This window comes from Notamacropus eugenii, chromosome 5 (assembly GCF_028372415.1).
Source record: "Notamacropus eugenii isolate mMacEug1 chromosome 5, mMacEug1.pri_v2, whole genome shotgun sequence".
Lineage (NCBI taxonomy): Eukaryota > Metazoa > Chordata > Mammalia > Diprotodontia > Macropodidae > Notamacropus > Notamacropus eugenii.
The window spans coordinates 370,653,264-370,679,018 of NC_092876.1; the positions used below are offsets into that span (position 1 = coordinate 370,653,264).

Consider the following 25,755-nt stretch of genomic DNA (forward strand, 5'->3'; position numbering starts at 1 on the left):
AATTACCCTGGAAATACACATGCATTCTCATAGTGGCTGCTATGGATATCACATTGGCATTACATACACTCACTTCTCAGTCTCTAGTAATGTGGTTTTGGCAGAAACTCCAAGGTTACCAATGAGCTCTTAATTGCTAAAGCCATCCTCACCCTTCCTGACCTCAATATAGCATTCAATGTTGGGGAAGCTAGGTGGTGCAGTGGATAGAGCACCAGTGCAGGAGTCAGGAGGACCTGAGTTCAAATCTCACCTCAGACACTTGACACTCACTAGCTGTGTGACCTTGGGCAAGTCACTTAACCCCAATTGCCTCATCCTGGGTCATCTCCAGTCATCCTGATGAACATCTGGTCACTGGATTCAGATGGCCCTGGAGGAGAAGTGAGTCTGGTGACCTGCACAGCCCTCAAAACAAAAGTCAAGTGCAAGTCATGTCATCATTTCTCTGATGACATGGTCTTCTTCGGGAACGAAGGACAAATACACACACTGATAGCATTCAATGCTACTGATTACCTCACTTCTCAAGCTGCTCCCTCAGTTTTTGTAATTCTACTTTCACCTGATCCTCCTCTTACCTTTGAAAGTCCCTCTCAGTCTCCTTTGTGAGTTCAATATCCATACTGACATCCTAACTCAGGGATCTGCTCTCTTCTTTTTCTATATATTCTCTCAGTGATTCTATTAGCTCCCAGAATAAAATTATCCTATGTAGATAACTCCCAAATTTATATATACAAGCCTTAGTCTCTCTCTTCAGGTGTCCCTAGTGGACATCTTCATCTGGAAGCTGTACATAAATGCAAATCCAATATGTTCAAAAGATAACAAACTGAACCTTCTTCCTAACTTCCCTATTTCTGTAGATTATACTACCATTATTCTAGTTACCCAGGGTTTGCAACCCCAGAGATATTCTTGACTCTTCATTGTTCCATATCCTCTATATCAAACCATGATTTGTGGAATCAATCTACATCTGACCATTCTCTCCACTCACACTTCCATCACTTGAGAGGTCAGGCTCTTACTACCTCTTAAATGGAGTACTGCAATAGTCTAATCTGTCTATCTTCTAGACTCTAACTGCTCAATGACTCCCAAATTAATATTCCAAAAGCAAAGGTCTGACTTTGTTACTCCCCAACAACAAAAACTACACTGGTCCCCTCTTACCTCTTGCTTGGATTTTACAATCAAGCTATAGCCTTCCTTGCCAGAATTTTTGCAAATTATTTCCTTCACAATCTGGCTCTGCTTGACCTTTCTAAATTACTTGCAAATTATTTCCCATCACTCACTCTATAATCTAGCCAAAATGGTATCTGTTCCATTCTCCAATGATAGCTGTCCATCTCCCACATCCATATCTTTACAATGCCCATCCCTCATGCCCTGAATAGTCTGCCTCTTCACTGATTCTCTCACAGACTTGGTAGCAACCTTCCTACTTTTCTCCTTTCAAGTTTCAGTTTAGGTGCCACCTCCTACACAAGCCTTGTGTGAATCTTCAAATTGTTAGCACTTTCCCTTGCTGCCAATTCTCACATTACTTTGCATTTACTTTTCTGTGTATGTGCTTCTGTCAAAAGAATATGAGCTCTTTGAGGACAGGGATGTTTTTATTTTTATGTCTTGTATTCACAGCACCTAGTACAGTGACTTGCATGTTTTAGGTATTAAAGGAATTCTTGATGAATGAAATTGAGGCGTTGTGGCTATGGAATCAATTAAAGATAAATGACTTATACAGAATTTGAACCAGAAACCCTATCTTCATCACCAACATCATAAACTATCTAGTTACAAAGAAAGATTATATGTTTATAATATCCAGCGGGAGAAAAAATTTTCCCCCAAAGAAAGGCGGAAAGGCTTAAATAAAGCCAAAGTAATATTGGGGTCCATGACCCAGTCTTCAATTCCAAAGATGGAATAGATTACAGAAAAAAATAAAGATAGAGTTGTTACATAATCTGGAAGAAAAAACTTTCAGTGGAAAAGTAGATAGAGAACTGACCATGGAACCAGGAAGACTTGAGTTCACAAACCCTACCTCAGACACACACTGATTATGTGACATTGGGTGTATATGTCAATTAACCTTTTAAATACTTCAGACAATTATCAACATGCATTAATAGAGGGAAATTCCTTATGTGGGAATAACCTAAATCGATGATAGGATTAGTCCCTATCTCTAATAAATGATATATAACTGTTAGATGAATTACATTCCATAAATGACCATGAATTCTCTAGTTTAAGACTAAAGCTTCCACTTGCTACAGAATGTAAATGCAAAAGCATCAGAAAAATCTTTTCTTCAAGAAGTAATCACATATTTAACACTGAAAATTAATAATCTGTTTCCTCAGAACAAGTCTCTCAGGACTTTAAAACAGCCTGAGGTATTTTTACTATTTGAGGATGAATAACTAAAATGATTACAAAATGACTGTACAATAATATGTTCTTTTAAAGGTATTGGAGATCCTGAGCTTATTCTGCTTTCCTTCATTTGTTATTTTTAATTCCTAGACACTCTTAATCAAGTTCTGAAAAAAATAACATTTTTCCCCTAAATATTCTGACAAGCAGATGTTGAATAAAATATGTACTATAGGTGAAATAAGCCAAGAACATACAACTGAGGTAATAATATATGATAATTAGAAGATAAGATACTTGAGACATGAAAACTAGCCTTAAGAGGAAAAACATTATTTCTTCAAATTAAACTGGTAAGGCCTTCAATTTAAGCACATATAGAGATGTTTAGAAAAGGAAAAAAAATAAAAATCTTGCAAAACAAGCTACATCAGAATTTGAAGTAAATTTTCTTATTGAATTCTCAAGCAACTTGCCAACACTTTATGTCAAAAGATAAAACACAGATCCTAACAACATGCAAACATGAAGTACAACATAACTGGGAATCTGTATCATAATTACTATCATTATAGAAACAACATGCTGAACAGCTTCAACATTGGCCACCCTACGGCTACTGTTTATGCATTTCATACTATCCAATAAGCAGCAGCTCCAAAAATTCCATATAATTTTTCTAAACAACTTGTTGAACAGTCAAGTATTCTGCAAATATAATTCATTTAAGGAGAAATTAAAACTACATCTGGGAATCATCCCATATTAACACCAACTCATTATTCCCCCTCTTAAAATCTAAATTTAATTTTCCTGAGGCTTTAGGGATTTGCAGGTCAACAGGAATAATATTTAATGAACCTTTTTCCTTGGCCATAAATATTTATGTGTAACTTTAACACAAAAATAAATATTTTAGTTTCCATTCTGCTTCATCCTCCTTCATCTTCTGTTCCAACCAACAATAAAACAAGCTCCTCCTTATTTATTATTAATAAAACAATGCACTTGCTGACCACTATACTACTTCTTTAAACAGGCTAACTATGATCACAGATCTTGACTAAACAGGGAAAGGACGGCACCCAGCTGTGGAAGTTAATCATACTTCTATTCTTATTCTGCGTTCCTATCATAATTTCAGTTTCAGTTATAAGTGACAACATCATTCTAAACAGTATTAAGTGCCCATATGTACATGGCAGCAAATTAGTTTCAAAACAGTTAAAATACATGCACATTTTAAAAAAAACAACTCTACTTGCCTTGTGCCTGCATTTTAGAACAACCCCATAGGCTCCTGCAATAAAAAAAAAAGAAATATGAACAAATGTATATATGCTAGAATATTTAGAGGGGCTAAAACCTCACCCCATGTATTTTATGAACCTAGTATCAGTAAATCTATTGAGATCTATAAATAGAACTCTATAGAAGTAAGTCAGACAACCATATAAAAATATGGTAAGGATAAAAATTCTTTTTTTTGTTTCTCACTTTTTCTTTTTTTTTTCTTTTTTAACACCTCTTTTTTAAAATTTTATTTATTTTTACTTTACAACATTCCACAAGCTTCTGAGTAAGGACAAAAATTCTTAATGAAAAATAATGTCAAGTCCCTCTTCTTCCCCCCTTGCCTCACCAATTAATTCAACAAATATTTTTAGGTTTCCTTTTTACCTGAAGGAAATTATTAGCAGTGACTACATGTACTTAATAATTGGCATTATCTTACAAGCAAAAAATTAAGCTCTAAATTAGGGGAAAATATCAACTCTTGAATACCAGAATTTCATTTATTAATTCCCTATAATTGGTACTAAACTAAAATAAAACTAGGTACTTGAAAATTCATATTTTAAAAGTTCACTAATCACTTCCACATGAGAAGATCAAATATAAAGTTTGAATATTCATCCTTGTAGGAAAAAAAATTCTTATTCACATTCTACCACAACAGAAATTATATCCAGCAATAAGCATCACCAGGTTCTAGGGAATGACCCATCCTATAGTAAGCATGAGTACAGAATCTATGAAGTTTAAGAGAAAAAAACAAAGACGCTTTTTCACATTTAAATAACATGACATTCAACTGGTCATAGATTTCCTCAGTACACAGCAGTGTGCCTATACTAAAAAACTTTCCACTATCTCCTGGGAAATTAATCTTGATATCTGATCTTATCCAAACCAAAATGATCATTCTATCTACTCTTTGTGTGTGCAGAGAAAATGGAGGGATTCATCAAGGAAGGTTACAGAAAGAAGGGTGTTGCAGTGCTCCCTGTCAAATGAAATAATTATCTGATTTACTTATGTCAGCGTACAGCAAAACTATTTTCATTTTTAGGAACATTAGTTAATACAAAAGAGAAAAATCTGTTGCACGTGGGAAGATGTTATCCATTTTCTATAGCTTCATGCTTCAAATTTTGGGGTAGTCTAAACATTGGATTCTTATTGAGAAAAAAACCACCTCTCCTTCACAAGAACTCATAAACTTGATAGAAAAAGATTGAGCAGTTTATTTAGCTAGTTGATAAACAAGAAAAACTAAGAAATACTACTGTTTCAAACTATGAACAATAAAGTATTTTACAAATAAATACTATACTAGGTAGCATCTACCAATTTTAAATATATACATTTTAAGCAATTAAAAGTTACTGATCTCATTTTATTTCAAAACTTTTTAATGAGCACTTATGAACTCTATTTGATGAAATTTGAATTACAGAATTTAATTGAAAACAGGTTTTTTTATTCATAAATTCAATTACAGTATCTCCTACGGAGATACACGTGGGTATTAGTAAAGATTAATCCACTTTATAAAAACACCATAAATGCTAAAGGTGTGCTAATAAAGACTTAGGAAAAAAACCATACAACACTCAGAAGCTAAAGAAACATTAAAGACACTCTTAAATTAGAAAAATCTACTATTTGTAGATTAGATTATGCCATCCTCAAATCTCACAGATGGAAATTTCAGTATTTTATTCAATGAGAAATATGAACAAATTACTGCAAATGCCAAATTACCTGAGTCATAATTAATGAGGTTTACTGATTCAGTATACCTGAACATTCCAAGAATTCAGTTAATTCAGGAAATCTAACTTACCTTCACCTACAACCCCAAGGATCTCAAATTTATTCATCACATTACCAATGTTAGGAATCTTCATGAAGACAAATTCCTCTTTAGATGCAAGCCACAGAACATGGCACAACGAAGGGTTATTGGAGAAAGTTACGTAGCTGGTCGTACTGGAAGAGCTTGAAGAAAGAAATCCACTCTGGCTGATGGGAATTCTCACATACTTGTTCTAATCCTGAAGTATAAAATGATTCCCCCTGGAAGAACAAATAGCATAATTAATAGTTGCAAATCTTACATTAGAGTGATCTAATTTAAAACTATCGCTCTAAAATAAGAGACAGGGAGTTCATGATGCTTGCTAAAAACCAAGAGATTTACAGACTGCCTTACTGTGAACTATATCTCAATTGTGAAACTCAAAACAGTAGGTTTATAATAAAGATAAAACAACTCCAGACACTTTGTAACATAGATGCTTTGTAAAGTCTGATCCATATTTTAATACACATTTGGTCATTTAAAGTAACATGGGATTAAAAACAGAGTTTGATTTAGAGGAGAAAGAAAAATCACAATGAATAAACCTCTAGAAATACACATTATCTTCTCTGTTTTAGCAAATGCCCTCTTCTTATGTGAGCTCCATGAATACCTGGTTCTGAACTTAACATCCTCAGATTTTAAAGAATCAATCACTCAGTGAATCTTCAGTGAAACACTGAAGGAACAACTATGTGCTTGGTACTGAGAACACAAAGACAAAAAAAAAAAAAACAACACACTCTTCTCTCCAAAAGTCTAGACAAGAGACAGTGGGGATCTGAACAAGCGAGGTAGGCAGAGTGTGTGAAAAAGAAAGGCAGAATCTAGAAGGCTGTGGAAGTAGCAGAATTGACAGCACTAAACAACTGGCTGGAAGAGAGGAGGGAAGGAAGGAGGAAATGAGAAGAGTCAAAAATGATGAAGGTCTCTTGAGGGAAGATGGAACGGAGGTTGACCTGCAAATATTAAGGCAAAATGAAGTCAGTAGAACTAGAACATACAAAACGACTACAAGAGTTGTAAATCAAAACAACACTAAAAGACAACTGAACTCTGACTAATTATACTGACCAATTACAAATGGCCCTGAAGGGCAGAGGAAAAATACACATTCCCCCTTCCCAGGAGAAAGGCCTTATAGTAAGGAATGCAGAATGTTGCTTAACTGTATTTTCTATGATACAAGGCAAAGTTCAATCCACAGATCAACAATTATTTATTAAACATCTACTATATGCCAGGTACTCTGCAAGGAGCTGCAAAGAAATTAATTCCTATTCTTAAGGAGTTTACAATCTAATGGAAGAAGGGGAAAATCATAAAAAGAAAGTGATTAAGAAGCAAACATCAATAAAGCTTTATATTATGCCTTCTGCAGTTTATTTCACAGTGTCTGGTTTATAATTTAAATGACTATTCTTATGTGTATAAAAATGTTTGCCTCTTAGAATTTTTTTAACTTCAAGTTCTATCCTCCCTTACTCTGGTGAATGGAAATTGATATTCTGCTTACTATAAAATACATGCATGCATACATACATTCTTAAATAGCTATATTAATAATTAAGGTCTTTCTAACCCAGCTAAGTCTTTTGTGTATTTTTTTAAAGACTAGTTTTCCCTATCTCACTCAGCCTGGAAATACAGGGACTACTCATTAAATTGATCCCACTATGATGGGCACAGGAGTTCCAACCTGCTGTTTCACATCTGGGCTAGTTAATCCCTCCTTAGGAAACCTGGTGATCCCAGAAGCTCATCACAGTTATATCAAACTCAGTGTGAACACTTGATAAATTCAGAACTCTTGAGCCTCAGCCTACCCAGTGGCAGAGATGGTACACATGCATCCCCCACAACAGATTTCTTTGTATATTTAAAGTTTATTTCCCTCTCCTAAAAAAGCTGAGTTAGCGTTCCTATGTAGAACCCCCAAAGTAAAAGCCATATATTATAGCCTCTGGTCCTCACTTGAGAGGTAAATTCAAGGCTATTCTTCTGGCCCAGGCCCAGCAAGTCAGAGGCAATAACTCCCTGGAGAGATCCTTTGCCATACTGGTTGGTCACTATCCTGTATAGCCACGTATATACTATAATACACAATTTAAAATTGCTTATTTCTTCCTTTTACTTTTGCCCCTAAAACCAATCAAAGAAGGTTCTCTCCTAATTACCCTAAATATAACTTTATAGCTAAATATAACTTCATGGCTAAGTGTCCATTGCCCCGCATCACCTGGGACTGGAGAAAAGATCCTCTTGTTAGCTAACCTTGTGTAAACTAGGAAGCCTCCCAGTCCCATATATTCTGATCCCTTTCAGTTAATTAATGTAATCAGAGGACTCAAAGTACAGAACCAGTAACAGATAATATCTTGCTCCCTATATGAATCACCACTATGATCCCCTAAAAAAGAGGGAAAGGATCTAATGAGTCAGAAATGGGACTTTACCTACCAGAATGGAAATTAAAACTTATGGAAGTGAATGTTGAAAACTAAAAAAAAATTAACAAATTGAAAAAAAAGAAATCATCTAATCCTGCACCTTCATTTTATAGAAATTGAGGACTTATTTAATATCACACAGTTATTAGTAGCGGAGCTTGAATTAGAACTCAGGTCTTCTAAATCCAAGTCATTCTTTCCCTCCTCTTCTCAACACTGCAACTCAGACTCTGACACTAGGACCCTAGACTCTGAGAGGCGGGCTTTCACCTTTATCTTACCTGGAACCAGATCTATCTTCTGGCCAATAAGTCACGTTTTCTTCTCTTTCCTCCCCACTCCCAACTCTGCAACTCTGTCTGACTTTTAGGTGTTTTGTTTCCCCTCAGAAAGTAAGCCCCTTAAAAAGGTGTCTTGTTTGTTAGTTTTGTTTTGTTTTATTGTGCTTAAAGCACAATGTCTGGGATACTGTAAGTATTATTGATCTTTTTCATTCATTCATTCATTTCATACATTAGACTCCAGTGCTCTTTTTATTATACCCCATTGTCCCGAGGCACAGAGCTTGATTAGAAGGCTAATTTTATGTTTTGTGAATTCTAGACTTAAGCTTTAATATACACAATCAAGTCTGGCGAATAGGAAAAAAAATTTCAAAATCCATCTCTTCTGCTGAAATAGATTAGAAACACAAATGGTCAAGCTAAACTTTGGGACAAAAGCCAGAGAAGCAAATGTCTGAGAGCCTGGTAAACTTGCTGAAAAGCTGCTTAACGCTCTGAGATGTAAGGCAAGTACCTCAAACCTTTTTATTAAAATGAACTTAGCTGATTAAAACAAACCTGTTTATTGAATGACTAATATAGGCAAAGTTCAATGCCAGTCACTGCGAAGGGTGTAAAGATGCACAAGAAATAATCCCAGTTTTTAAGAGCAAAAGATAAAAACGGCCCCTGCTCGGTAGGTCTTTCCTTTAATAAGCTAAGGGAAATAAACAAAATTTAAAAATACAAAGGGTATATGGATTGCTATCAACCCTCACAATAAAAGGCACAGATAATTTGAGTGTTTCCTGAAGTAGCTTATCACATCTTGTGTCAGACTGACAAATGAACTTTCAATGGTCAAACCTATTTTAATCCCATTTTGACCCTGGTTGTATATGCTTAATGGGGTGTCATTTTACACTTTTAAAAATCTGATATAAAATTTTACCAAAATGTTTTAGAGATGTTGTGATTAATAAGAAATGACTCAAACAATGGATATGCCTTGGAGTGTTATGAAAAACTACAAATTTAAAGATAACCCCTTAGGGTACTATATTTGATTTAGTACTTGGTTAAAAAGAGATGTCTTATGCTTTGCTCAATCAAAATCACTAAGGCATATTGTTATATTGCTGTCAATAGAACGGTTATTAGAAGTCTGACACAAAAGAGAAAGCAGATCAAAGATAGGGAGGGAGCTGAGTGTTGGAAGGATTTGAAAAGAGGTCTACATTTGGCAAACACTGAAAAAATACAGACTAGGGTTTTGTCCTCAAAGAAAGAACAAACACCACAGCTCATAAAGGGCACAAACAAAAGACTATTTCAAATTTCAAAACTGGACATTCCATAACTTTGAGCCAGTGTCCCCATTTCCAAATCCAGATGACAGATACTCTTTAAAAGTACTTTAAGGACAGGTTGGTTCCCATGTTCTGAACACAAAGTGACACTGTTCTGACCTCCTCAAAGTCATCACAAATTTTATTTCAAAATAATAAGATAGATGTGAAATGACTGCAGCTAGATCTCTATTATCTGCATGAATGGAGACAAAGTAATGAAGCAAATAATCCAAAACACCAGCTAACAGAAAAGTAATCGCTTTTAGATTAGGAGTATGTGCTTGCCTTCCTATGTTATAAGTAGACTACTATTAGTGTTAGTTGGCCACACAGGGCTCAGAAAGTGAAAGGAAAGAGCAAATAAGGAGAGTGTAACATAAGAATATGCTTCATCAGGAGTTAGCCAAACTGAGATTATATCTTTGATACACCAAGTCACTATTCATTCCTTCATTCATTCAAGCAGCACCTTTATAACCAAGGACTGGCCAAGAAACCTAGTCTTTATAAACCTGCTCTATTGATGTACTTCCCCCTAAGAGAAATTATTATTAATAATCCAATATTAATATCAGGATCCAGGGTTTTTTCTTTTTTTTTTACTTCTCATTCAAAGACTAGACCTTACAGGTGATTCAGCCAGAACTTCAGAAGGACAAGGCTGACAGAGACTGGAACATTCTTCTCAATTCTGGGTGGGGTTCCACCCAACGAGGAGAACTCATTTCTGATTAAAGTGTAAAGAGAATATCATCTAGTTGAATTCCAACCCTAAAAAGCTCACGCCTTCATAAAACCTACCACTATTCAATGCAAATCCTCAGGGTGGAGATGGATTCTTTTGTCCTGGAATGCTCCTAAGTATAAAGATGGGGGAGCTGAAGACTTTTGGCCCACCTCCTCATTAATATGTCCATCCTCTCACTGAATCTTCACAAATCAGGATTTACCTTGGTCTGACAAGGGCACCCACTTTTCCAAAGCATTCAATGTTATACATGGTCTTTTGTCTTTGGTTAGGGAGAGAAATCACTAACTATTAATTTATTATTTGCTAGCCTAATTAATAAAATTGATCATTAATTACCCAGGAATTCTGTGTCTCAGGCTTTTCATTCATCTCATCTCACAAGGAAGAGGCTAGAGAGAGCATGTTTCTAAGAGGGATAGGGTGATGTGCAGTGGAAGGCCTTGGAGGGACTCTGGAGAATGTGTAGATATTCTGGCTCCAAGAATACCAGCCTCACTTCAGCCTAATGTTTGTTCTTTCAGCGTAAATGAAGGAGGATATGACCCTAAGACAGGGGTGGGGAACCTGCAGCCTCAAGTCCACATGGGGCCCTCTAGATTCTCAAAAGCAGCTCTTTGACTGAATCCAAACTTCAAAGAACAAATCCCCTTAATTAAAGGATTTATTCTATAAAACTTGGACTCATTCAAAAGGCCACACACCTAGAAGGCCACATGTGGCCTCAAAACTGCAGGTTCACCACCCCTGCCCTAGGAGTTTTCAAAAGTGCCAAGAGTCTTGGGAGTCCAATCTATAAGACATTTTGCAGCCCATCAATGAGTCCAGTGACAGCTGAGCATTTATGTCTAATAGCCAAGTATTTGGATATGAACTTGGAGAAATCAATTCCATGAAGAAAAAGTGTTAGGTCTGAAGCCACATCCAAGCAGTGGGAGGAAATGTTTGTGTTTCTATCCTCCCTATACTTTTAAATATCCCTTTTAACTAATGTTCATTAGTTAAATGGAACTGAGATGCTAGTCATTAGTAGTTAATACTTGAGGGAATACATTTTGAAAGGGGAGGAGCCACTGGCATTAAAGAAGAGATGGAACAGCCCTAAATATTGGGTAATTTTCCTCTGTCTGCAACTCCCAAATTTTCTCTTCTTAAGGCAAATCAATACCAGTTCATTCAATGGATCCTACTATGGCATGGTTTTCAGTTCTCTCAATATTCTAGTCAACCTCCTCTAGACCCACTCTAGGTCACTCAAATATAGTCAAGAAATCATTTTACCAACAGAATAGTGGATTTTATTTTAATTTTTTAAAAACAGGATTAATTTTAAGTTCAATATAAAACAGAAAGACTAATGAAATCTTAGGCTGAATTAAAATAATAATTGTCACTGTTAGCCTTTTGAGGCTATAACATCATTTGAATCTCACTAATCTTTAAGACAGGAAACAGAGGTATTGTTAACTCCAGTTTACAATGGGATTACAAAGGATTTAAGTAATATTCCACAATTACACAGCTAGTGAAAGAGAAAAGGGGTCCAGAATTACATAGAAGATAGTTCCTTTGCACAGTCTCTGCTGGCCCCCACCTGGAGTATTGAATTCAGTTCTGGGCATCACATTTTAGGAAGGACATTCATAAGCTAGAAATTCCAGAAGAAGGCACCCAAGATGGTGGAGGGCCTTAAGGATATGAAATATAATGTTTTTTTTGAAAGAAATGGAAATGTGAAATTTATGAACAGGCAGTGATCAAAAGAAGACATCCAAATTATCAACAAACACATGAAAATAAACCTTCAAATCACAAATAATTAAAGAAATGCAAATTAAAGCAATTCATACTCATCAAATTGACAAAGACAAAAAAACAAATGTCAGAGGAGCACATTAATACACTCTTGGTGGACTTGCACATTGGTTTAATCCTCCTGGAAAGTAATTCAGAACTGTTCCCCAAAAGTCACTAAACTGCAAACTTTTTGATGCAGCAAAACTACTAACTCAGTCAAAGAGATTTTAGGAAAATAAAAAAGAAAATGATCCCATATGTACCCCCCACAAAAAAAGGTATAGAGTTCTTTAGTGGTAAAGAACTGAAAACTAATGCAATGCAATCAGGTGAGAAACAGCTAAACAAATTATGGTAAATGAATGTAATAGAATACTATTATGCTCTAAGAGATGGTTTCAGACAAACCTAGCAAGAATCACATGAACTGATACAGAGCAAAGTAAGCAGAATCAGTAGAACAGGTATACAATAAGGACCTTGTAATGACAAAACAACTCTAACTCTCCTTTCTTCTCTAAAACCTAGGACTCAGCCCCCTTGGTTTCCTGATTCTGAGTACCTCCTTCCCTTTTCAGTTCCCCTTTATGTGTTATATTCCTCCATTAGAACATACTTGTATCTCCAATGATTAGAATAGTACAGTATACACTTAATGAATGTGTTATCTATAACATATTCTCTTCGTTGTCACTTTCATAGTATTCTTCTTCCCTACTGTCCAATAATGTCATCTTTGCTCCTATCAGGGATACTAAAAACATGACTGCACAGGTTCCGGTTTTTGTATAAACTAGATTCAAGGAAAAAGAGAATGTACAGCTATTTTCAAAGAAATATGGTTAAGCAACATTTTAAAGACTGATTCGATATTGAGCTAACACCTGCAAAATTTTCTCCAAATACTCAGGCTGACAATTGCCTCTGTACTGTGGTCTATGGGAAAGCATCTATGACAACTGATAAAAGCTAAGAATACAGAATGGATTCTTTATATCAAGTATTATTCTTTAACATTCTTCCATGGATCGTGAATATTTTTCATGACTTAAATTCTAATCTCTATATATCTTTTGCTCCCCTACAGGCTTAAAACCTTCTTGAATCTTCATTTTTTTCTTCCTTTTTTACTGGTATATTTTTCATGCTTACAAATAATTTCATGTTTATAAGTAGTGAGAACTATTAGGGAAATGGAAATAAAGTATGAATAAAATGATTATTTGACCAATAAAACACTGATTGGTGTTTCTCACCTTACACATAAAAATAGTAATCTTGTATAAAACGAAAGGAAAGCAGAAGAAATAATAGAAGGGAGAAAGTTAAAGTAGCTACAAATCAATAAGTAAAAATATGCTTGTCTGTGGGAAAATCACTTCAGAACACTATATTCTTGTGGGAAATGTATTATTTACCTTGCCATATTTCATTTCCCATTTTAGGAAAGATTCATGAATAAATGTATTTGAAATTACTACAGCCTCAAGTTATTCCTTCTCAAAATTCTTCCAATAAAAGATGAGAATATATGACCTATTATTAGTAGGACGATTCACTATATTCTCTTCTTAATCCATCTTGATAATAGAAATGGATTTTTCATATGTGCTCCAGCCTCTATTGCTTTCTCCCTTATCAAATCAAATCAACTAATCAATTCTATAAACAGGTTTTGAACATGTGCATATAAAGTACTTACACATGGGGCTGCTGCCTCCCCACTTGAGCACTGCCTAAGTCTTCTCCTGATGGATGTGCTGAAGCAACTAGAATTACCCACAAAGCAGCCTTGTGCAGATCAGCAACTCTTCCACCCCCCACAGCTCCCCATGAGAACAGCTCACTTTTGGAGAAGCAAAGCACTCTGTCCCTACCCTCTCACTCCTCATAGTCCTCTCCTCAGGGAACAAAAAGTTTCAGACACAGTCTTACTGGTTTACTACTTCACCTACTGTCAAAAACAGACTTTTCTCTTCAGACTATGTGGGAAAGCTAATAACCATTTAATATCACAACACGTTTTCTCGTAGTCAACCAATTTATAAATTAAACTTTTCATTTCAAACAACTATTTACTTAGCTGGAAATTGCCTGCATTGTACTAGGTGTTCTAGAAAATATAAAGCAACAGAAGACATGATGCCATTTCTCAAGAAGTTTACTAAGCACCTGGGAATATGAAACATAAACTAAAGAGCATTATAAAGGACCTGTGGTGGTCTGAATCCCATAAAGGTCACACAGACTCTGTGTGAAGAGCATTAAGTGACAGTCTACCAATGAGTCCTAGTTGTACCCTCTAGAGCCAAGCAGAAGAAATCTAAGTCCTCTTTCACTTGATAGAACTCTTCAAATATTTGAAGATGTTGTCTAAGGTAGCTAGGTGGCAACGTGGAGTGACAAGCCTGGAGTGAGGGAGAATTATCTTCCTTAGTTCAAATCCAGCCTCAGATATTTACTAGCTATGGGACCCTGAGCAAGTTACTTAACCCTGTCTGCCTCAGTTTCATCATGAGCTGGTGTAGGAAAAGGTAAATCACTCCAGTATCTCTGCCAAGAAAACGCTAAAGGGGTAACAAAGTAAGACACAACCAAAAATGACTGCATAACAAACAAAATTATTGTCAATCATTAAACAATTAATAAGTACCTATTATCTTCTAAGTAGTTAAGGATTCAAAGACAAAAATCAAACAATCCCCTTCTCTAAGACCTTACAAACAATTGGTGGGGTAGAGAGTAGAAAAGGAGGAATAAGCATTTATTAAATATCTACTATATGACAAGCACTATGCTACATACTTTACAAAAATTTTATTTGATTCTCACAACACTCCTGGGAGGTAAATGCTATTACTATATTCATTTTAAAACTGAGGAAATGAGAAAAATAGCAGTTAAGTGACTGCTTATGATCACAAAGCTAATAAATGTCCAGGACTACATTTGAACTCACATCTTCGGGGCTCCAGGACCAAAGCTCTATGTACTGTTACCCAGATACCTCTACCAATAGCCAACAGGAAAAAGGTTAGGGGGTGGGGGTGAGAGCAGAGCCAAGATGACATAATGAAAGTAGGGACATCTTGAGCTCGCCCCCAAACCCCTCCAAATACCTGTAAAAAATGACTGAACAAATTCTAGAGCAGCAGAACCCACAAAATGACAAAGTGAAACAAACTGTTAGCCCAAGACAATCTGAAAGGTTGACAGGAAAGATCTGTTGTACCAGTCTGAGAGAGGAGCACAGTGGGGGCACACAGCAGGCCCCAGCAACACCGAAAATAAGCTCAGGGGTCTGAATCACTGGCAGCTGTGGTGGTTTCCAAACTTCTCAACCCACAAACACCAAAGTCAACTGAGAAGGTCAGTAGGTAAGGTCTGTCGGACCTGCATAAGAGGAGCATGGACCAGTCCCAGTCCTAGGATGGTGGCAGCAGCAGTAGCAGCAGCAGAAACTGCTTACAGAGCTCTCAGTCCACAGATGGTGGGGGAGAATCGAGCCTCTTATCACAGGGGGATTGCAGGGATCTCTTTACCAGTGTTGAGACTTTGCCCTTGCTTAGATCTGGGTTGCAGTCTTGGGTGTCCGTCCTATGGTGAGGAGAAGGGCTGAAGTGGCAGAACTTATGGTGGTGGAGGAGAGGGAATCTTCCTCACAGTTTCAAGGCAAAAAGAGTGCTTCTGGTCAGGAGGAATAAACACCTCTCCTTTGATCATACCAACTTGGAAGAACTGAAAATTTTCAGGACCCTAGAAGTATCTCTGAAAACAGCTGCACAAATCCCTTGAAATTTGGGACAGGATACCCTATACAATGGAAGCAAAATCCTACCTTAACAAAAAAACAGAAAGTCAAGTATTTGGCTAGGAAAATAAGCACATAGTGTAGAAAACAATCAAACTATAGAATCTTACTTTGACAACAAATTAGATCAAACATACAACCAGAAGAAGACAACAAAGTCAAACCTCCTACATACAAAGCCTCCAAGAAAAATATAAATTGGTCTCATGCCATGGAAGAGCTCAAAAAGGATTTTGAAAATCAAGTAAGAGAAGTAGAGGAAAAATTGGGTTGACTGGAACAGGATCTGAATTTAGGTCTTCCTGACTAAAGTTCAGCAGGCTTGCTGCTACATCATCTATCTGTTATTAGAAAAAAACTCTGAGTAGTATATAGTACATACTTACACAAAAATTTAAGGAATTATCCAAATCAAGATCCCACCATAGTTTCAATTAAGCTAGTCAAGGTTTGAGTAAACAGTAATAATCTAACAATTCTACAGAGCTTCAAATTCAACTAATTTTGCAACCATAAGTGAGAAGTCAATTTTCAGGAAAAATAAAAACAAAACAATTCAAATACCTCCACAAATTCACATCCAACAACCATGAACACCTGATATACATCACATTAAATAAAGATATAAGGGATGAATTATAATAAGAATTCACTTTGTAATGCACACATTAACTTGATGGGCATTATAACTTCTACAAGATTTCTCTTTAATACTGGAAATCTTACAGTAATCAAGAATTGTGATGTTCTATTTTTCCTAAATCATATAAAAGGTAAGTCCATTAAAGGCAGAACCTGAAAGGAATCTTGCTAGCCTGTATTAAAGAGAAAATCTTTTAAAATCCAAGAAGATCCTATTTTTAAGAGAGACATCAAGAAACAAGGTTTTTAAAAATTTTTTTGGAACTGTTTCCAAAGATGCTCTTTTAAAATATTATTAATGTTTATTTATTTATTTTTAGTTTTTAACATTCATTTCCACAAAATTTTGAGTTCCAAATTTTCTTCCCATCTCTCCCCTCCTACCACCCCATAATGCCTGGCATTCTGATTGCCTCTTCCCTCAATATGCCCTCCCTTCTATCACACCTCTCCCTTCCCTTATCCCCATCTTTGCTCTTTTCTTGTAGGGCAAGATAGATTTCAATGCCCCATTACCTCTATTCTTTATATCCCAATTGTATGCAAAAATAATTCTCAACATTCCTTTCTAATACTTTGAATTCCAACTTCTCTCCCTTCCTCCCTCCACACCCATCCCCACTGAGAAGGCAAGCAATTCAATATAGGCTATCTATGTGCAGTTCTGCAAAAGACTTCCATAATACTCATATTGTGTAAGACTATTTCCCTCCATCCTGTCCTGTACCCCATTTATTCTATTCTGTCTTTTGACTTTGTCCCTCACCAAAACTGTTTACTTCCAATTATTCCCTTCTCCCATTTGCCCTCCCCTCTGTCATTCCCCTTATCCCACTGATCCTCTTCTCCCCTACTTTCCTACAGCGTAAGATAGATATTCATAGCAAATTGAGTGAGCATGTTATTCTCTCTTTAAGTTAAATGTGAAGAGAGTAAGCTTCACTTTTTCCCTCTGACCTCCTCCCTTTTCTCCTCCATTGAAAAAGCTTTTTCTTCCCTCTTTTATGAGTGACAGTTTGCCCCATTCCATTTCTCCCTTTCTCCTCCCAATATATTCCTCTCTCACCCTTTAATTTTATTTTTTTTACATACCATCCCTTCCTATTCCCCTCACCCTGTGCTCTCTGTCCATGTGTGTGTGCGTGTGTGTGTATAATCCCCTCCAACTACCCAAATACTGAGAAAAGTCTCAAGTGTTAATATATTACCTTTCCATGTAGGAATGTAAACAGTTCAACTTTAGAAAGTTCTCTATGATTTCTCTTTCTTGTTTACTTTTTCATGCTTCTCTTGATTCTTGTATTTGAAAGTCAAATTTTCTATTCAGTTCTGGTCTTTTCATCAAGAATGCTTGAAAGTCCTCTATATCACTGAATGACCATTTTTTTCCCTTAAGTATTATACTCAGTTTTGCTGTGTAGGTGATTCTTGGTATTAATCCTAGTCCCTCTGACTTCTAGAATACCATATTCCAAAACCTTTGATCCCTTAACGTAGAAGCTGCCAGATCCTATGTTATCCTGATTGTATTTCCACCATACTCAGATTGTTTCTTTCTAGCGGCCTGCAATATTTTCTCCTTGACCTGGGAACTCTGGTATTTGGCTACAATATTCCTAGGAGTTTCTCTTTTGGATCTCTTTCAGGAGGTGATCTGTGGATTCTTTCAATATTTATTTTACCTTCTAGTTCCAGAATATCAAGACAATTCTCCTTGATAATTTCATGAAAGATGATGTCTAGGCTCTTTTTTTGATCATGGCTTTCAGGTAATCCCTTAATTTTTAAATTGTCTCTCCTGGATCTATTTTCTAGGTCATTTGTTTTTCCAATGAGATATTTTACATTTTTTTCTATTTTTTCATTCTTCTGGTTTTGTTTTATAATTTCTTGGTTTCTCATAAAGTCATTAGCTTCCATCTGTTCCATTCTACTTTTTAAATAACTATTTTCTTCAGTGAGCTTTTGAACCTCCTTTCCCATTTATCTAATTCTGCTTTTTAAAGCATTCTTCTCCTCACTGACCTCTTCTGTCAATTGAGTTAGCCTATTTTTAAAGGTATTGTTTTCTTCAGCATTTTTTTGGGTTTCCTTAAGCAAACTGTTGACTCGTTTTTCATGATTTTCTTGCATCACTCTCATTTCTCTTCCCAATTTTTCCTCTATCTCTCTTACTTGATTTTCAAAATTCTTTTTGAGCTCTTCCACAGTTTGAGACCATTGCATATTTATCTTGGAGGTTTTGGATGCAGAAGCCTTGACTTCCTCTGATGGTATGCATTGTTTTTCCTCATCCAAAAGGGAGGAAGAAAATACCTGTTCACCAAGAAAGTAACCTTCTATAGTCTTATTTTTTCTCCCTTTTTTGGGCATTTTCCCCACCTGTTATGTGACTTTTGAGTCCTTTATCAAGAGGAGGGTATATTCTAGGGACCTGTAAGTTCTCAGTTCCTTCAAGGTGGCACAATCAAGGGAGAGGAGTTTACTCATTTCCTGGCCTGCACACTGGTTTGGGAGCAATCAAAAACTTTTATGCCTAGGACCTGCAATTAGAATTCCCTCACCACAATCACCTACAGTTCCACCACACCAGTGCTCCTCCTCACCCCAGGTCCAAGCTCAGGGCTAATATTCAGATCAGCGGTTTAATTCCCCCAGGGTCTTGTGACCAAGGGCTCCAAAAATGGAAGCTGCTGCTACAGTGGCTGCTGCCGGTGGACCAGACCACGCTCCCCTCTCCTGGGTGAAGGAGCCCTCCCATTGAACTTTGAAGCTGTGGCACTTGTGGGTTGAGCAATCTGGGAATTGCTGCTCCCAGTGGCTCCCTGATGCCTGTTGTAGGTCCTGTCCCTGCCGCATCACCCAGCCTGCACTGGGCTGCGCTCCACCCAATGAGTTTAAAGATGCTTTTTAAAAATATACCCATTCTTCCCCTTTCTCTGTTGTTAACAAAACAGTAACATCCTCTCACCTAGAATATTCAAGAAGTGGAAGCATTCTTGTAAAGTATCCAGTTAATATGGCTTAAAATTCATTTGGGGCCTATGGCTATCAAAAGAAAAATAGAACCACAGGAAAGGATGGAAAGGGCAAGGGAACAGTGATCTATCAAGCATTAGTATGTTCCAGGTAATCTGCTAAGCACTTTAAAATAATCTCATATGATCCTCACAACAATCCCAGCAGGTAGGTATTATTATTGGCACTTTAAATTGAAGAAACTAAGGCAGACAGAGGTTAAGTAACTTGCCCAGGGTCTCAAAGCTGGTAAATATCTGAGTCTAGATTTGAATTCTGGTTTTCCAGCATTCTTCAATAATAAATCTCCCCAAAAGATGGCTGACATCCTCATCTTCCCTCTCTTTACTATTCTTTTTTTTCCGGTACAAGATATACTTTTCTTTTCAATTGGAAATTGGCCTGGGGAAGGTGGGAAGAGAGCAGAAATTCACTAATACTTGAATTAAGGGTTGCAAATAAGATTTTTTGGGTGCTTTCCGGAACTCATCTGGAAATGTTGATTCCATAGTTTAAAAAAAATTCCGTATGTTTTTCCCCATGCCATTAATGAACTTTTTCAACAATAAAAGAAAATACAACCAGATCCTATCTGTAAAAACAAAGCAACAAAACATTTCTATAAACGTAAAATTCTTATTTGGCAAAATGGCATAATTACTTCAAACCTTTTTCTTTTTGGAACTGATGCCAGGATCCCTTCTCCCTCCTCCCTCTCAATATGGGTAGGATGAAGGGCATACATAACTCATAAGTACCTGATATAACACTAGTTGATCAACTAAAATCTACTAAGCACTCTCTAGGTATACAGGTTATTACTGAAGACCTTGGCATGGAGACTGTATTCCCATGTGAAACCTCAGAAGGGAATATGAACTGGTCTCAAGTCCAAAGAGCATTCTTGGAAGAGCTCAAGAAGGATTTTAAAAGCCAAATTAGAGATATGGAAGAAAAACTGGCTAATGATTTTAAAAATATGAAAAAAGATTTCACAGAAGAATTTAAAAAGAAAATTGGACAAATGGATAAAGAGATATAAAGCCTAACTGGAACAACTGGAAAAATGGAAAAGAAGATGCAAAAGTTAACTGAAGAAAACAATCTATTAAAAAGTAGAATTGGGCACGTAGAAGGTAATGACTCTATAAGACATCAAGAATCAGCCAAACAAAATCTAAAATTAAAAGATAGAAGAAAATGTAAAATATCTCATTGGAAAAACAACTGACCTGGAAAACAGATCCAGCAGAGAAAATCTAAGAAGTATTGGTCTACTGGAAAGCTATAATGAAAAAAAGAGCCTGGATGATATCTTCCAAGAAATCATCAAGGAAAACTGCCTTGAGGTCCCACATCCACAGGGCAAAATAGTCATCGAAAGCATCCACCAATCACCTCCAGAAAGAGATTCCAAATTGAAAACACCAAGGAATATTGATGCCAAATTCCAGAACTATCAAGTGAAGGAGAAAATCCTACAAGCAGTCAGAAAGAAACAATTCAAATATCAAGGAACTACAGTCAGGATCACGCAAAACCTTGCAGTTTCTACCTTAAAATATCAGAGGGACTAGAATATGATATTTTGTAAGGCAAAGGAGCTTGGACTGCACCCATGGATGAATTACCCAGCAAAACTGAGAATAATATTAGAGGCATGGAGATGGATATTCAATGAAATAAGGGATTTCCAGACATTCCTCATAAAAAGACCACAGCTCAATAGAAAATATGATCTTCAAATACAACTCTCAAGAGAGGCATAAAAAGGTAAATGGGGGAAAAAAACCCTTGTTCTTCAATATGGGCAAACTATTTACATCCCTATAATTGAAGATGATACTTATTAATCTTGAGAATTGTATACTTATTATGATACTTAAAAGGGATATACATAGATAGAAGGAGTGGGTATAAATTAAATGATGTGATGATAAAAAATGTAATTTAAGGGTGCAAAGGGATTATAATGGGAGATGTGAAAAAGAGGAGGCAGAAAAAGGGAAATTACATCACAAGAAGAGGCACAAAAACATATTACAGTAGAGGGAAAGAGGGGAGGAAGATGAGCACTGTTTGAGATTTATTGTCATCTGATTTGATTCAAGGAGGGAACAACAAAATCAGTTACGTACACAAATCTAACAAGTCCAACAGGCAGTAGGTGGAGAAAGTGGAAAGAAGAAAAGGGGGTGGCTAAAAGGAAGGGAAGAAGCACTAAGGGAAAAGGGGAAATAAATGGAAGGGGGCTGACAGAAGGGAGGAAAGAACCGAGTGAGGTGGTGGTCAAAAATTAAAACTACTGTGCAGGGGAAGGGAGAAGAGAGAACTAAAAGCACAAAAGGGGGGAAATAGGATGGAGGGAAAGACAGAGATAGTAGTCATAACTGTGAATGTGAATGGGATGAACTCTCCCATTAAATGGAGACGGATAGCAGGATGGATCAAAAACCATAATCCAACAACATGTTGTTTACAAGAAACACATTTGAAACAGGGGGATACACACAGGGTAAAGGTAAAAGGTTGGAGCAGAACATATTATGTTTCAGCTGATGTTAAAAAAAAAAAAAGCAGGGGTAGCAATCTCAATCTCAGACAAAGCCAAAGTATAAATAGATCCAATCAAAAGAGATGGTTGGTTGGTTGTTGTCCTTCATTCTCCAAGAGAACCAAAATGACATCACCATGATAAACTGAAGTTTCAGTGTGTCCAACCATCGCAGATCAGACCAATACGAGCTCTACCACAGATTGGGCACAGATACTCTGTGTGAACATTTGGGGTGAATATTCCAAATTTGTGCATTCAACATTTATTTTGTGCTGTCTCAATTCTGCTTTGCTCACAGAACACAACACCCGTTCTAATGTGGGAACGCCATGCTGAGCATTCCTGTGACAGTGTCTCCCATATGGCAAATCAAATCCAAAGTTCTTGAGAATATCCTTGTATCACTTCTTCTGACCATCATATGATTGCCTTCCCCATGAGAGTTCTCCATAAAAGAGTCTCTTTGGCAAGCATACATTTTGCATTCAAACAACATGGCCAGCCCATTAGAGTTGCACTCTCTGAAGCATAGTTTGAATGCTTGGCAGTTTAGTTTCGAGCAAGGATTTCAGTGTCTGGTACCTTATCCTGCCAGGTGATCCTCAGAATCTTCCTCAGGCATACAACAATGAGGTCAGCACAATGGATCTGTAGACCTTCAGTTTGGTAGTCAGTCTAATACCTCTTCTCTCCCAAACTTTTCTTCAAAGCCTTCAAAACACTGAGCTAGCTCTGGTAATGCATGCATCAGATTCAATGTCAATATGTACATCCTTGGAAGGTACACTACCAAGGTAAGTGAACTTATCCACATCATTCAAAACTTCTTCATTTATTATAATTGATGGTTCCACATATGGATATTATGGATGACTGATGGAGACCTGTGTTTTCTTGGTGTTAATTATTAGGCCAAAATTAACACAGGCAGCAGAGAATTGATCCATGCTTTGTTGCATCTCAGCTTCAGAGGCTGCACTGAGTTCACAATCATCTGCAAATAGAAAATCATGCACCAACACTGCCTCCACTTTGGTCTTGGCTTATAGGTCTTTTCAAATCAAAGAACTTACCAGCAGTATGGCAGTTGATCTTGATGCCGTGTTCATCTGCATTGAAAGCATTTGACATCATGGCTGAAAACATCATGCTGAAAAGCATGGGAGCAAGCCCACAGTCTTGTTTTACTCCATTGGTGACTGGGAAGGCACGAGAGCACTGTCCACTATCCAGAACCCAGGCAAACATGCCATTATGAAATTGATGTAGAATACTGATGAACTTCTCCAGGCAACCAAATTTTGACATAATTTTTCTTAAGTCCTCATGACAAACAGTGTCAAAGGCCTTGGTCAGATTTACAAACATTATGTACAGACCTCTGTTCTGCTCTTAGCATTTCTCCCGGAGTTGTCAGGCAGAAACTGTTCCTTAGCCCTTTCTGAAGCCACACTGGCTCTCAGGTATATGACCATCTTTAAAGGGAAGGATCAGCCTATTAAGGAGGACTCTAGCAAGAATGTTACCAGCAATAACTAAGAGAAAGACTCCTCCCCACCAATTGTCACAAGACAATCTATTCCCTTTACCTTTATAGGAAGGACCAGTACTTTTGGTGTGATGGCTGCTGAGCCCTTTTCAGGACTGCTTTCCATCTTTCGTATCCACCAGTTCCACCCACCTCTCATCTGTGGCTCCAAGAAACTGCAGCATGTGCAATGGTCACACATCAGTAAACCATTTTGGCAGACGGGTCAAACCAGGTTGAGGGTAACCCAGGGGTCCCCAAATCAAAAGCGATAAGGAAGAAAACTATATCGTGCTAAAAGGTACCATAGACAATGAAGCAATCTCATTACTAAACACATATGCACCAAGTGGTATAGCATCCAAATTCTTAGAGGAGAAGTTAAGGGAATTATATATAGAAATAGACAGCAAAACAATGCTAGTCTAGTAGAGGACCTTAACTTCCCCCTCTCTGAACTCAATAAATCTAACCTCAAAATAAACAAGAAAGAAGTGAAGGAGGTGACTAGAACTCTGGATAAGGTAGATACGATAGATCTCTGGAGAAAACTGAATGGGGATAGAAAGGAATATACCTTTTTCTCAACAGTACGTGGCACATATACAAAAACTGATCATGTACTAGGGCACAAAAATCTCACAATCCAGTGCAGAAAGGCAGAAATAGTCAATGCATCCTTCTCAGATCATAATGCAATAAAAAAAAATATGTAACAAAAGGTCATGAACCAAAAGTTAATTGGAAACTCAATAATTTCATCCTAAAGAATGAGTGGGTCAAACAACAAATCATAGAAACAATCAATAACTTCATTCAAGAGAATGACAATAATAAGACAACCTACCAAAATTATGAAATGCTGCAAAAGCAGTTCTTAGGGGAAGTTTTATATCATTGAAAGCCTATATGAATAAAATAGAGAAAAAGGAGATCAATGAATTGGGCAAAAAAATTGGTAAAAAAGCTAGAAAAAGAATAAACTGAAAATCCCCAAGTAAATACCAAATTAGAAACACTGGAAACCAAAGGAGAGATTAATAAAATTGAAATTAAGAAAATTAATGAACTAATAAATAAGAGTTGGTTTTATGAAAAAAACCATAAAATTGATAAACCTCTGGTCAATTTGATTAAAAAGTAGAAGAAAACCAAATTACCAATATCAAAATGAAAAGGGTGAATTCACCTCCAACGAAGAGGAAATTAAAACAATGATTAGAAATTACTTTACCCAACTGTATGCTCATAAATTTGACAATCTAAGTGAGATGGATGAATACTTAAAAAAAATATAAATTGCCCAGATTAACAGAAGAGGAAGTTGAATACTTAAATAACCACATCTCAGAAAAAGAAATTGAACAAGTCATCAATGAAGTCCCTAAGAAAAAATATCTAGGGCTAGAAGGATTTACCAGTGAATTTTATCAAACATTTAAAGAACAGTTAATTCCCATACTATATAGATTATTTGGAAAAACTGGTAAAGGAATCCTACCAAATTATTTTTATGATACAGAAATGGTTCTGATACCTAAACCAAGAAGAACCAAAACAGAGAAAGAAAATTATAGACCAATTTCTCTAATGAATATAGATGCAAAAATTTTAAATAAGATATTAGCAAAAAGACTACAGTAACTTAAGAGAATAAAACATTATGATCAGGTAGGATTTATACCACAAATGCAGGGTTGGTTCAATATTACGAAAACTATCAGCATTATTGATCATATCAATAACAAAACTAACAAAAACCACATGATTATCTCAATAGATGCAGAAAAAGCTTTTGACAAAATCAACACCCATTCCTATTGAAAACACTGGCGAACATAGGAATAAATGGAACTTTCCCATCAGAAAGCATTATGTGCAAAGGGTATAAATTAGATGCATTCCTAATAAGATCAGGGGTGAAACAAGGATGTCCATTATCACAATGTCATTCAATATGGTACTAGAAATGTTAGCTACAGCAATAAGAGAAGAAAAAGAAATTGAAGGAATTAGAATAGGCAAAGAAGAAAATAAGTTATCACTC

At 36.5% G+C, this 25,755-nt stretch overlaps 1 protein-coding gene across 1 annotated transcript in view; it reads right to left on the bottom strand.

Moving 5' to 3' along the window:
• The window catches only part of CDKL5 (cyclin dependent kinase like 5), a 254,855-nt gene that overhangs the window by 167,651 nt on the left and 61,449 nt on the right, over positions 1-25,755 (bottom strand). The window contains exons 2-3 of the mRNA XM_072614215.1: positions 5,525-5,757; positions 3,660-3,694 (exon numbers count right to left, since the gene is read on the bottom strand). Coding sequence (XP_072470316.1) covers positions 3,660-3,694; positions 5,525-5,588 — 99 coding nt within the window. The 5' untranslated portion in view covers positions 5,589-5,757. The remainder of the gene's footprint in view (positions 1-3,659; positions 3,695-5,524; positions 5,758-25,755) is intronic.